Source organism: Mustela putorius, unplaced genomic scaffold, assembly GCF_011764305.1.
Source record: "Mustela putorius furo isolate JIRA1106 unplaced genomic scaffold, ASM1176430v1.1 tig00537248_pilon_pilon_pilon, whole genome shotgun sequence".
In the NCBI taxonomy this organism is placed as follows: Eukaryota; Metazoa; Chordata; class Mammalia; order Carnivora; family Mustelidae; genus Mustela; species Mustela putorius.
In genome coordinates, this window is record NW_025422387.1 from 11,805,324 (window position 1) to 11,820,169 (window position 14,846).

At 44.9% G+C, this 14,846-nt stretch overlaps 1 protein-coding gene across 5 annotated transcripts in view; it reads right to left on the bottom strand.

The window, feature by feature from the left end:
• KSR2 (kinase suppressor of ras 2) overlaps nt 1–14,846 on the bottom strand; it is a 413,499-nt gene that overhangs the window by 321,453 nt on the left and 77,200 nt on the right. For all 5 annotated transcript variants that reach the window (XM_045073653.1, XM_013056579.2, XM_013056580.2 and 2 more), the window contains exons 2-3: nt 4,655–4,795; nt 397–547 (exon numbers count right to left, since the gene is read on the bottom strand). In XM_045073653.1, the coding sequence (XP_044929588.1) occupies nt 397–547; nt 4,655–4,795 (292 nt within the window). The remainder of the gene's footprint in view (nt 1–396; nt 548–4,654; nt 4,796–14,846) is intronic.

The following is a 14,846-nucleotide window of genomic DNA, read 5'->3' on the forward strand; positions in this document are numbered from 1 at the left end:
TGCTTCGTCCTCTCTCTCTCTCTCTCTCTGCTTGCCTCTCTGTCCATTTGTGAGCTCTCTCTGTCAAATAAATAAAATCTTTAAAAAAAAAAAAAAAAAAGAATGTCTAAGGTACCAGTACCCTGACCAGCTCTGCACTCCCGGATTTCCATATCTGGGCCATTATTATCCAGAACCAAATGCCCTACCAGCTCCTCACTCCCTTGAGCACAAGCTTCCAAGAGCTGCCTTCACCCCCTCCGGCTTCGGAATTCCCCTCTTTGAGGAATTTGGTGAATTTGGTATTTCCCAACCAAAGCTGACTGTCTCATCCTGGCCTGCAGCTCAGGTGCAGAAATCTGGAGGATCCAAGGATGACGTGTTGGGGACGAGCCTCCGTCCCCAAGGCCTGCTCACCTGACATGTGGACGTTCCGCAGGCAGGTCAGGGAGGCATTGAGACGGGCACACTCCTCTCGGTTGGCTCCGTATTTCTCCACGGTCTCACACACCTGCTCATCTGTCATCTCCAAGAGGTCCTCCAGACTCAGCTGGCCGGGGGTGATCTCCTAGAGCAGGGGAGAAAGAAGTATGGTGAACACATCTCAGGAGCCCAGAGGGGAGGAGAGCGGGCTGAGCCTCCACACTGCCACCTAGCGGTAGCTAGGGGGAACAGGCCTGGGCTTGCCTCTCAGCTTAGCCACTCATTACCTTGGGCAAGTCACTTACCCTCTCTGGGAGCCTCACTTTATTCATCTGTACAATGGGAGTCTTAAGTGTTCATACTTTGTGAAGTAGCCCCTTTTGTTAGCACACAGCCAGTACTCTATAGATGGTGGCAGTTAATTATATGTCCTCCCTGAACTCCTTATGGGCAGTCTCCAATTCCTTTGTCTTTGGATGGCCCTCTGCTCAGCTTGGCTTACCCCAAATACAGGATGATCTCAGAGCAGAGCACACTGGATAGGCCTAGTCCCTTGATGGCTGTCCTCCCCGGCCATTCCCGTCTAGACTGGGGGTTTAGGAACCCTAAGGGGTGGTAAATTGGAACCCTATGTGTAGCTCGGTGCTGGAAATGAACCTGGATTTTCTTCTGAGCCCAACGGGGCAAGGCTGTGCATTCTAAGACAAAGTGGTAAGACTGGAGTATAGCATGAGGTGGGGACCAGGACACTTCTGGAGAGGTGGACTGAGAACAGAAATGGTAGGATTGCCAGCTACAAATGTCCCTTCACCACCAGCAGCAACCACTCCCCTGCCCCCCATTTCCCAAAATGATGTGTCCCGGGATACCATGAAATTTGTCAGACTTTGATATTTATGCATCTTTATGCATTTATGCATATCATGCATCTATATCCATATATATATACATAATAGAGAGACTTCATTTATAGCAGTTAATGGCATTCAATGTTTTTACACACATTATTTAAATAAGAATTTTAGACACCTAAAGATGGAGAGTCTAGTGTCCTATTGTGGGATACTACTGCCCTCTTGTGGCCACATCTGTGTATTACAACAAAATCTAATACCTCCCCCCCACCCCCTCACCAACCCCCAATACAGACATTTAACTGGCAGCCAGAAGGAGGAAAACTTCTTTTTTGCCTCAAAACAGATGCAGGGCAAAGGCCATGAAGCCAGATCAGTGCCTTTCCAACTCACTAGGGCAGGGAGCAGGAGAAAACAACACTTGAGTCATTTAGGGTTTTTCTCAAATAGGGACACATGGCTCAATAAAGTCCACTTTAAGAAAAGTGATGGTCCAGGAGCTGAAGGTACAAAACAAATCACATTTAGAGGGACTCATTCACAACCTGACAGATTTCTCCTCTTTGCTGCAGAATTCACTTGTGCATTTCAATTCTATCATTTACTCTCCAAATACTCAAATTTCCCTAAAATTTGGGGTCACAGAAAAAAAATCACAGAAGTAATAACGACATAAAAAATGGACAAAGCCTAAAGAAACCCGGACTAACAGAGCAGATTCACTTCCGTTCAATAAAGTGATAATAAACGAAAATGAAATGAATGATGCACTGTTTTAAGTGTTTTTTGGGCTTTCTTTTAATGCCACAAAGACCCAGTAAAGTAGTACTTTCATCATCATCATTGGTCTGTAATTAGGACACTAAAATTCAGAGAGGTTAGACCACTTGCCCAGGGACGCACAGCAAGTAAGTCTGAACCCAAGCTGTTAACTTGGGAGCCTTGGCCATACTGCTGGTTTCTTCTCGGAAAGGGGCCTCTGGTGGACGCAGGCGGGAGCTGCAGGCAGAGAGCTGGAACCTCAGCGTTCCCTAGTTGGTGGACTCAGGATTCTAACAGAGCCAGAGCTGGGGCACTTGCAGGCCAGGTAAATGAGCAAAACTCCCAAAAAGCCAGAGCCTGCAGGATCCAAAGGGGCAGCAGTAATCAGGTGACTGCCACTGGACAGGAATTCAGCTCAGTGTGCTCAAAAATTTGGCTTTTTCGAGAAGGCAGAGATCTGGGTTTTTTTTTTTTTTTTAATGCAAACTCTTTAAGCTTTTAAATATTGGCTCAAAATTTTTTTTTGCAAACACCGTATCAGACAAAAAAAAAAAAATGTCTGTGCATCAGATTCAAGGGATAGCTTGGGGGCCGCCAGGTTTCAACCCCTAGCTGAGAAGATTTTGTCTCTGTATTCACCACACTTGATAAATAAACAGTCCCCAAAGCCTCCAAAAAGGGGACTGGCCCGTGCAAATAAAATGAACTGTCCCTAGTTATACGTGACCTTTCATTTTTAGGCTATTCACATTGAAACTCCATCCTGGGGGGCACCTGGGTGGCTCAGTGGGTTAAAGCCTCTGCCTTCAGCTCAGGTCATGGTCCCAGGGTCTTGGGATGGAGCCCCGCATAGGGCTCTCTGCTCAGCAGGGAGCCTGCTTCACTTCCTCTCTCTGCCTGCCTCTCTGCCTACTTGTGATCTGTCAAATAAATAAATAAAATTTTAAAAAAAGAAAGAAAGAAAGAAAGAAACCCCATCCTGGGAATGAGATAAAGGAACATAGAGTCATACAGCATCCAGTGCACATGCATGCAGTGCAGGGGCAGGGACGGAGGCACCTGTGGGCCCTCCGTCTAGCTCAGCATCTGGTGGGTTCTAGGAGAGCTCACATTAGAGGTCAAGGTCTGAAAAAGACAAAAGGTGGAAGACAATCTTCCAGGCCTCTTCAAGCGAGAAGGGTGCGCCGTGAGAAATGGTACTTGGTCCCGCAGGCAAGGGGAGCACCCCCTTGTCTACCCAGCTCAGCGAGTCCCCAGCAACAGAAAAAGGAGGAGAAAGCGCAGAGCTTCCCACCTGCCCCAGAGTCCTTCTGAGCTGCTTTCTCCTGTCAGCCCCATCCACTCCCTAGCAGGAGTAGTCGCTTCATCTCGGAGCGTCAGATTCTTGCTCTGCACAAGGGGGAACATTGTTCCCACCTCCAAAGATCATTGTGAGGGTCTGAACAGTCTCAATCGTAGAGATCCTGGCTATAAAGCCCTTAGGACAGCTCCTGGCCCCAAATATTCAGTGACCGGTTTTTATGAGGGCTGGACTGGTCCCTGGAAACAATGAGGCCTTGGGGTCCAAGAAGGTAGGGGAATCTCTTTGTCCTTGGGATTTTAAGGATGTGGTCCACTCCGGTTACTTCCAGAGCTTTCAACAGTAAGAACAAGCTGACATTTACCGAATGCTATCAGGTACCAGACTGCGTGGAACATGTTGGATGGATCATGGCATTTTATCATTCGAGTCACTTCAGAAGAGGAGGCGATCATTACCCCCATTAACAGATGAGAAAACTATACAATGGAGTATTATGGCTCCATCAGAAAGGATGAATTCCCAGCTTTCGTATCAATATGGACGGGACTGGAGGAGATTCTGCTGAGGGAAATCAGTCAAGCAAAGAGTCAATTATCATATGGTTTCACTTACTTGTGGAGCATAAACAGTAACACAGAGGACATGCGGAAATGGAGCGGAGAAGTGAGTTGGGGGAAATTGGAGGGGGAGACGAACTATGAGAGACTGCGGACTCTGAGGAACAAACTGAAGGTTTTGGAGGGGAGGGGAGTGGGGGATGGGTGAGCCTGGTGGTGGGTATTAAGGAGGGCTCGTATTGCCTAGAGCACTGGGTGTGGTGCAGAAACAAGGAATCTTGGAACCCTGAAAAAATAAAATAGAATAAAATAAAATAATAAAAGTAAATTAAATTAAAACAGATGAGAAATCTAATACCCTCAGTCTGTAGTGTTCACTATGGTGGCCACCAGCCACATTCATTAACATTAAATATAAGTAAAAATTCCATCCATCAGCTCCAGGCACTAATCACACTCCGAGCACTCAAGGGCTCCCTTGGCGGCCACTGCATCAGAGAGCATAGATACAAAATATTTGCATCACTGCAGAAGTTCTGCTGGACAGACCCATTCTAAAAGGTAATGTGACTCGGCCGAGGTGACTGAGCTCATGAGTAGCGGAGCTGGAGGAAGACGGGGCTGAGCTCTTAACGACCCACTTGGACAGCATCAAAGATCCTCTATACCTTCGTCCAACACATTTTTTTTTAGGGCCTACTATGTGCCAGGCACAGGCAAAAACACACTGTTTCTGTCCGATCGGGGGCAGGGAGCAGGGGGCCGTCTCTGGTCACCTCCAAGACTTCCTTGCGCACGTCGACGATCCGGAACCAGTGCCGGAGCTGGGGGAAGCCGTCCAGCTCAGCGTTGCGTTCCTGAAGGGCCACCTTCTTTTTGCAGGACAGCTGACGGCTGAAGTACTTCACCAGCTTGCTCTGTGGAGACACAGATAAGGACAGAGAGCGGGTCTCAGAGGCACAGCCACGGGAGGAGAAGCAGGAACCTCCCTACGGCCCCCTCTCTGCCCAAACCCCATCCAAAGCCTGTTCTAAAGATGGATTTAACTGCGGGGAGGAGAGGCAAGCAAAAGGTACCACTTCTTCAGGGGGGACTTTTGGCTGCTGTCATGTACATTTCCACTGCACAGATTCTTGGACCAAAGGACTCCGCTTCTAGGAACTCACCTACAGACGCCACACTGGGCCTGATGACTGTAAAAGAATATTTCTTCCAGTTCTCCTGGCAATGGCAAAAGACTGAAAACACCTTGAGAGTCCATCAGCAGGAGACTGATCTATCCAGGGAATTTTACACAAGGGAGCACTAGGCATCTATAACAAAATAAGGAAGCGCACTATGTACTAGTACAGAACCACGTCCAAGATACATTGTTACACAGAAATACTCTCCAGGCATGCGGGAGATGTCAATGTCTACTTTTATGTATCTTTGTAAATGCAGCCACTCTCTGGGATTTCTAATAATCTAGGAAAGGGAAGAGGGACGTGGGGAAGAGGTGTGGAAGAAACATTTTTTGTTTCTTACTTTTTTAAATTTGTACTTGAAGTAGCGTGAACACACTATATTATATTAGCATCAAGCGTACAACCTGGAAATTCAACGATTATATATTCGATGCAGGGCTCACTACCAGCAGCAGAGACGCATAATGACATTTGTCACCACATCAAGTTATTACAAAGGTATTGACTCTATTCCCAAGGCTGTAGTTTTCAGGGTGTAAGAGGTACAAGCTTCCGGTTGTAAAAGAAATAAGTCACGGAGATGAAAAGTACAGCAGAGAAACATTTCACGGAAATCCTTTTTGTACTTCGTGAATCTGAACTCCCATGCAAATATTCACAAATCCACAAATACTTTTAGAATGAGATGGATATGAACTCATGCTATGGAGAGATGCCATGACACGAGAAAGGAAAACTAGTTCTGTAAAAACTAACAACATCTGGCACACATCTGTCACTTCCAATGTATTTCTAAGGACAGTGTTGCTGTAGGGCTTTATCCTAAAGAGATAATTAAGAATATTCACAAAGCTTTGCTCTAAATGGAAAATAGCCACAAAAAAGTGGAGAACCACCCAAGCCTTCCACAATAGGGGGTGATGTAAGTACATTACAAATATATCTATATGATGGCATATCATTGAAAATAATGTATCAATAAGTATAATATAATGTACAAATAATGCATTAAAAATTTATAAAACTATACATGTACAGATGCACAAAAAAAGCCTTGGGAGGGTATATAACAAAATATGAGCAGTAGCTATTTCTGAGAGTGAGATTATAGGTGATGAAGATAACTCACATTAATAATTATTATAGTTAAGATTATTAATAAATATTAAGATTATTGATAGAGATTTTTTCTATTTGCTTCTCTACAACAAAATTAGAAAATACAAGATATATATATCATCTGCTTATTAATGGGAAAATGTTCAGATGGGTTTGGCAACATTTCTTTAACACTGATGCTATCCAGTGTCAGCAAGAATGAGAGAAACCATTGAGAATTGAGAATGCCACTGGCGGGCAATCCAATTTTTGTCTCAACATTTTAATATTCTCACTTTTAGGAAACCACCCTAAAAAAGACTTATTTGTATGTGTACATAGGATAAAATGGCTCATTACCGTAGCACAATAATTTTAAAAACTTGAAAAGGTAGACTGATACATATTGAGTTGGGAAAATCTCCAAGATTTTCCTCTTCCGTGAAAAAGCAATCTGCAAAGACAGAATATATTGTGATTACATTTGTATTTTTAAAACTCTGTGTGTGTTGGGGCGCCTGGCTGCTTCAGTCGGTGGGGCACATGTCTCTTGATCTCGGGGTTGTGGGTTTGAGCCCCATGTTGGATGTAGAGATGACTTAAAAATAAATTCTGGGAGCACCTGAGTGGCTCACTGGATTAAGCCTCTGCCTTCCACTCGGGTCATGATCCCAGGGTCCTAGGATCAAGCACCGCATCAGGCTCTCTGCTCAGCGGGGAGCCTGCTTCCTCCTCTCTCTCTGTCTGCCTCTCTACCTACATGTTATCTCTGTCTGTCAAATAAATAAATAAAATTTAATAAATAAATAAATAAATTCTGGAAAACAAGGTTTAAAAAGGCACGTTAACCGAGGGGTGCCTAGGGACGCAGTCGGTTAAGTATCTGACTCTTGGCTTCAGCTCAGGTCGTGATCTCCGGGTGGTGAGATCGAAGCCACGTGGGGTTCTGCGCTCAGCATGGAACCAGCTTGAGATCTTCTCTCTCGCTCTCATTCTGCCCTCCCCACCCCGGCTCTCTCTCAAATAAATAAATAAAATATTAAAAAAAATAAAAAGGTACATTAACCCAAAAATTAAGTATGAATGAATTCCAGCCTATCCAGAGGACAGAATTCTGTATAAACTTTCATGTGGTGCATAAAACAATGAATTTTGGAACACTGAAAAAAATTTTTAACTTAATTTAATTTAAAAAAATAAAGTACATTATGACTTTAAAAGCAAAAAAAAGGTAGATTTTGCTATGAAACCTGTCTCCAGCAGTTACCACTCTCTCTATCAATTCTAGTAAGTTTGAGGACAGAAAAGACCTCAGAATTCCAACTTCCTTCACCGTGCAGAAAAGAAACTCTGGCAATTAACAGCAAAATGAATCTCTCAGACCCTGAGATGGTGCCATTTCTTACTCGCAGTAAACGTGCCGGCAGACTTGCTTCCTTTGTGCTGATTTAAGTTCGGGCTTATTAGTAAATGCGAAACTAGAAGAGCACACCGTGAGATGTGTAAGCCTGATGATTCACAGACCTGTATTCCGGGGGCAAATAATACATTGTATGTTAATAAAAATAATAATAAAAAATAGAAGAGCAAAGTATGGAACCAGAAAAAGAGAACTCTACTATATAAAGTCTTTAATTTTTTTTTTTCCACTCGGCGTCAGGAAGGGGCTGGAATCTTGGGCACCAGAATCAGGCTAACCTGGGCTCCTCAGCCTCACTGGGCTCCAATTCCCACTATGAATGACCTCAAGCAAGTTTCAAAACTGCTCTACACCTCGGTTTTGTCACCTGGAAACCAGAGGTTTAAGTGTCCCTACTGCACGGAACTGTGGGGAGAGTTTAAAGGAATTATTCATGCAAAGCTGTGCTGAATGTCACAGCAACAACGAGGCTGACTTTGTGCCCCACAAACTCACAAGTATCTGCCACAGTTTCCTTGGAGGGGTCCTGCCCCAAACTTACCAACTCTCAGTACCAGCAAAAGTCTTAGCTAATAAATTAAAGTTAATCTGTGTCAAAATATATATTCCTTAACAAATGTATCCTTTCTCCAACGTTTAAAATGTACAGTTATACTGCAAAGAAATACTTTTAAGTTGGATTAAACTAAAAACTGTCTCCCTGACTCATTATTTAAATCCTCATTCTGAAATTCATAGGATTTAAATCGAACCAACTTACAGAAATTGCTTAAAAGGAATACATGCTTATTTTATTAACAATATCTATAAATTTGGAATTTCTGCTAACTGAACTTCCTCAAGCTTTTCACCTAAATAAATCAAGTTTTTCTGTTTATTATTTTATGCCTATATAGGCCCGTGTTGAATTTCAAATATGGTAAAAGAAATAAGAATGTGGCTTTTTTTTTTTAAGATTTTATTTATTTATTTGACAGGCAGAGATCACAAGTAGGCAGAGAGGCAGGCAGAGAGAGAGGAGGAAGCAGGCTCCCCGCTGAGCAAAGAGCCCGATGTGGGCCCAATCCCAGGACCCTGGGATCATGACCCGAGCCGAAGGCAGAGGCTTTAACCCACTGAGCCACCCAGGCGCCCCAAGAATGTGGTTTCTTGACATAATAAAAAAAAAAAAACCAATGTGGTTTTTTAAAGGAAGGAAGGAAGAAAGAAAGCAGTGTCAGAGAGCCAGTGACATCCTATCTCTCAAACCTTTTTTTTTTTTTTTTTTTAGTTTTTATTTATTTAAGTATGCTCTACACCCAGTGTGGGGCTCGAACTCACAACCCCGAGATCAAGAGTCACACGCTCCACTGACTGAGCCAACTAAGTGCCCAGTCTCTCCCACTTTTGATTAAGCTTTCATTATCACAGAAGACTGCAAAACCAGACTGAGGCTGGATGGGGCCAAGGAGCCATGCCACGACCCCGCTCAAACACACTCTTGAAGGGCAGATCTCCCAAGTATGGGTCACAGCGATCACTGCAGTGACCATTGGCACTGAGTGACAATGGGTTATATCAAGGAGACGGTTTCTGTCCAGTGATGCTATGTCTTTAACATCTAGCATGTGCTGATCTCTCTCTATAACAGAGAGCAGGACACAGACTCATAGCCTTGGACAGGTAACAATAGCGAGCGTGATGCAATGACCCTGGGTTTTTCTGGTTTGTCTGTTGTTGTTTTTTAAAGGTTTTATTTATTATTTGTCAGAAAGAGGGTGAGCACAAGCAGGGGGGAGGGGCAGGCAGAGGGAGAAGCAGGCTTCCTGCTGAGCAAGGAGCTCAATGCAGGACCCCATCCCAGGACCCGGGAGATCATGACCTGAGCAGAAGGCAGACACTTAACCGACTGAGCCACCCAGGTGTCTTGTGATACTACTGTTTTTATTGTGTTAAATTTTCTCGATTGCCTTCCATTCATGGCAAGTGATACTAGTTTTCCATTACAATAGTTGCATAAGGTTTGTATTTTTTTTAAGATTTTATTTATTTATTTAACAGATAAATCACAAGTAGGCAGAGAAGCAGGCAGAGAGAGGAAGGGAAGCAGGCTCCCCGCTGAGCAGAGAGCCCGATGCGGGGCTCCATCCCAGGACCTTGGGATCATGACCTGAGCGGAAGGCAGAGGCTTTAACCCACTGAGCCACCCAGGTGCCCCACATAAGTGTTTTGAATGTGTGTTTTATTTAAATACATGTGTGTTTTGAAGAATTGAGTCAGTTTCAAGAACATACACAGACATGGCAAAAAGCGCGGTCATGGTGTCAAACTTATGAGCTGGGGAAATGCTGTTCTATAGGCTATCATTCAGACTCAGACATTATTCAGGGCTCAACTGTAGTCCATTTCTTCTCCCTTGCCTCTTTCTTTTCCGTGTGATGCCCTGAACACATCACCTCAAATGTGCCCCTTCTATGATTTTGTCCAGGTTCCCCCATCTAAAAGTGCTTTCCGTACCCACATGTGGTTGGTTGTAAAGATGCCCTGATTCCTCTACACCTCCTGCCCCCATACCCTTTGCAATGTGCCTTTAGATTTCACTCACAAGGGGCACCTGGGTGGCTCACTGGGTTAAGCCTCTGCCTTCAGCTCAGGTCATGATCTCAGGGTCCTGGGATCAAACCCGGCATTGGGCTCTCTGCTTGGTGGGAGCCTGCTTCCTCCTGTCTCTGCCTGCTTCTCTGCCCACTTGTGATCTCTGCCTGTCAAACAAATAAAATATTCAAAAAAAAAGAGAATTCACTCACAAACAAGGCAGAGTCGATGCCCACAATCCTCCAACCGGAAGGTTCTTGCCTCAGCCAATAGAAAAAGGCTTTGCATGGCTCTACTTGCTGCCTTGGATCAGCCATGTCCATGAGAATGTGTCCGTGCCAGTCAGTTAATCCGCTGAAGGAGGACCATGGAGAGCAAAGCTAGGTCTTCCCCGACATCCCAGACAGAGCCAGCCTTCTCATGTCAGACAACAGCCTACTGCTACCTGGTTATTGGCCGTGAGTGAGCCCAGCCAAGATGAGAAGAGTCGGGGTATCGGCGACCGGTCCCAGACGCATGGTCAACCAACGGTCACGTCGTCTGCAACTAAGGTGTTTTTTTTTTTTTTTTAAAGATTTATTTATTTATTTGACAGAGAGAGAGATTACAAGTAGGCAGAGAGCCAGGCAGAGAGAGAGAGGAGGAAGCAGGTTCCCTGCTGAGCAGAGAGCCCAAGGCGGGACTCGATCCCAGGACCCTGAGATCATGACCTGAGCCGAAGACAGCGGCTTAACCCACTGAGCCACCCAGGCGCCCTGCAACTAAGGTTTTATGGTTGGTCATTACGCAGCATTACTGGGACGCACAGCTGACCTACACACCATCCCATCAACTCCGAGAAATCTGACTTTTTCTCCAAAGTTCATCTCAAACGTCACCTTCTCCAGCAAGTCTTTATCAAACCTCCCCTGGCATTGAATTTTTTACTTAACTCCGTTATAACATTTACCACGGTTTTTTTTCTTGCAGTATAATGGGCTAATAATGAAGACACTGGGTATTTTAAAGGGTTGAGGGGCCCTTTCCAGACTTGGAAGCACCAACAAAATAAGAGCAATAATAGAAATAAAGGTACCATTATTGAACACTTCATGTCGATACAGCCACAAACCCCCAGGGGCTAGACGCGGTTACGATCGACATTTCACGAATGGAGAAATTAGGCACAGAGAAGTTAAGCCTTTTGTTCACATTCTCACAGCTAGTTAAGTAGAGAGCTAAGATGCAAACCCAACCTGATTCCAAGGCCACAATATTGCAGAAAGGATAGATTTAATTTAATGTTAATTAGTTAACAAGCACCTGTGTATCTTTTCCTTGTGGAAAAAGCTAGACCATTTAGGATAAGGCCAAAGCTTCCTCTGTGATCTTCTTCTCCCTGGACATAATGGAGGTAACCACTGAGACTAGCTTGACCTTCTTCTACGCCTCTCTGCACGTCCATACGTGTGTGTGTATGGGGTGGGGGTAAACTCTGCAATGTAGTTCATGTGTAGGGTTGTGGGTTTTTTTCCCACATAAATTGAATCTTACTTTTTTCACCCAGTTGCAAGCCTCGAGCATCTTTCCCTTTTAGTTCATACAGATCTAATTCATTGCTTTTAATCTTCTGCATGAGGGATTCCTTTGATTCCAGGGTCAAAAGCCAATGATGTGAGCAGTTCTGTGATGTCCGCTGGGGGCATCTATGTCGGCTATGACAGAGCATTTTTCAGGAAGAACAGCCCCGAGAGAAGCCACCATTTACTAACTGCTTGCAGTGAGCCTGACCCAGTGGGATAAGTGCTTTGAATGTGCCTGCTCAGTTTTAATCCATGCAGTGGTGCTGTGAGGGGGCATTCTGAGCCCATTCTATGAACGAGAACACTGAAGTGGCAAGAGTTTAAATCATGAACCCAGATCCACAAAACTATAGAAGTTGGGGAGTCAAGGCAGGAGCCCAAACCTCTCTCCCTTTACCAAGATGCTGCACTGAGATGCTCATGGGTCCTTCCCACTGGACTGGAAATCCAAAGCCTTCATGGACGCCTCACTCATCTTGGAAAGGCTTCCAGGTATTATGGGAGAGGTGAGTTTCTAAATTCCAGTTCTGAGGCTTTGGTGATTCATGTTTGCTCCCTGAGACTCTACTGTCTCATCTGTAAAATGGGCATATACCACCTTTCCTCACAGGCCTGCTGAGACATCACAGGAGATGCTGTCTGTGCAGAAGGCAGGCTGAGCCCTCTTCCGACCCAAGCACCGTGTCCTGGCTGTGGAAGGAATGCTTGAATTCTGGGAGGTATTTTCAGCATCACCCCGAGACTGGACCTACATCTGCCCAAGACCAAGAATCAAGGGGCACCCCCACTATGATGCATTAGGAACGAGGGAGACAGAGACGGGTTCAGGAAGCAGATAGAGTAGGGAAGAGAGGCAGGGAGGGAAGCTACAGGACCAGGGCTGCCCCTCGAGGCAAAAAAGGAACAAGAGTCACTTTTCGGGACAAGAGCGCAGCTAATCCGAGCAGGGAAGAACCCAGAAACCTGCCCCAAGTGTGAAGCTGGACTAGGCAGAAGTCAAGCAATACTTCCCAAATGGGATGCATTCCTCTGGCAATCAGCCGCTTCCCATTCCAGGTCCCCAGGGTTGGTGGCATCGGAAAATTGCAGCTGTTGGCCAACAGGGGTTCTCCCCGAGCCAAGTGCTGCAATAAACACTTCTTACGAATTGTCTTTAGTCTGCACAGGGACATGATGATGTAGGTCTAATTACTGACCCCATTTAAAGTTCAGAAAAAGGGCGTCTGGGTGGCTCAGTGGGTTAAGCCTCTGCCTTCGGCTTAGGTCATGATCCCAGGGTCCTGGGATAGAGCCCTGCATCAGGCTTTCTGCTCACCAGGGAGCCTACTTCCCCCTCTCTCTCTGCCTGCCTCTCTGCCTACTTGTGATCTCTCGTTCTCTGTCAAATAAATAAATAAAATCTTAAAGAATAAATAAAGTTCAGAAAAAGTTAAATTCCATCTCTGGGTTATCATAGGTGAGATGTATTTGCTTATTTCTGGATGTGTATATCTTATCATTTTTTTCTTAAGCTTGAATTGCTTATAGGATAACTAGTTACAAACCTCATGAAAATCAGACACTTACCAACAATAAAAACATGTGGGACCATGGCCAATGTCAGCCACTTCATTAAATATGTTCTAGAGTTTTACTGCAGTTCATTTTTAATCCATGCAACAATGCTAGCTGGGAATGGTTCGATTAGACACCACATATGTGAAGACTACAGGAAATCGTGTATTTAAGGCACTTAAGCAATACTTGGTGTATATATATATATATGATACATACAGTGTCAACCATTTCATTAAGTTTGTATATAAAAGTTTCTGTATAACCCTATATTATACATTTGACAATTATATATAACTAAACTGTATATAATTATATATACTATATGTTATACTTAGTATACATTTTATATAGTAAGCATATAGTATATACAGTATATATAGATATATAGATATAGATATAGATATAAGATATCAAGTATTCTGCTGAACATTTCATATGCATTATTTCATTTAACCTTTGCAACCCCGAAGATATGCCCATTTTACAGATGAGGAGACTGAGGGCCACTGAGCTTTAGCAGCTCTCCAAGGTATCAGATAATTTTACATAGAAGTTTCCTCTTTCCCCCATTCGCTGACCATAAAAATCATCTGGAGGACGTGTCTGTTCAAAAATCAACCTTCCAGGGCCATCCCTTAGGAAGCCTGGTTCAGTGAATCTGAGAGGCCCCAAGAATTCATAAAAACACACGTACCCCAATGACACTGTGAGTCAGTCACCCATCTACGGTCTAAATTATGGAATGAAAGCTTAAGCATCGGGATCCTTGGACAATAAAACCGGGGCAGAAACCTAGTTCTGGAGGCCAGTGTGGCACCTGGGCGAGCAGCCCCCTTCCAGAGCGGTGGGCTCCCGTGGGCAGCAAGCATTCACTGCGCAGCTCCAAGGGACAACACCCTGTCCAGGGCCCCGGGGAATTCGAAGAGCTGTCTGCCCCCAGCCAGGCCTGCAGGGGCTCCCAGTGGGGCAGAGACTGGTGTGCCAACACGAATCAAGAGGCCGGATGAGAGGAGACAGAACGGAAGGGCAGCCAGGCTTCAGCACCGGCCCCAAGGATGCAAAACGAAGAGAACGGTCTCGTGGACAGCAACTCGCCAAGACCACAGGATGGTAATGATGGGAGTTCTATGTTTATTCTAGGAGAAGCAAGGCCCACCCTTCATTCTTTTACTCTGTGTACACACGTGCGCGTCCCAAGTGCGTGTATGTGTGTGTTTGGGGGTTCAAGAGCGAGGGATATGAAATCAGTTACACGTCCTAGGGCAGGGCTCTTCAGCTCTGCTAGTGTGGCCTGAAGACTCGTGCTCTGAAGGCTGTGAAGGCTGGGCTCCTCCAGATGAGTGCCGAAACCAAGAGCATTTAGTTACCTGGAGAGCTGTTTGAGTGCTTTTCTGTCCGCTGAAGCTAGTACCTTCAAAGTGAGGCTTGTATTTTGTTTGGATATTTTGGTCTCCTTCATTTTCCGCTACATCGTTTTATCCTATCTTACAAAGCATTGGCTACAAAGTACCGGGAAAACAAAAAAGCTGTTTCTTCACCCCAGAGGGCAGGATAGGCACTGACCTCCACA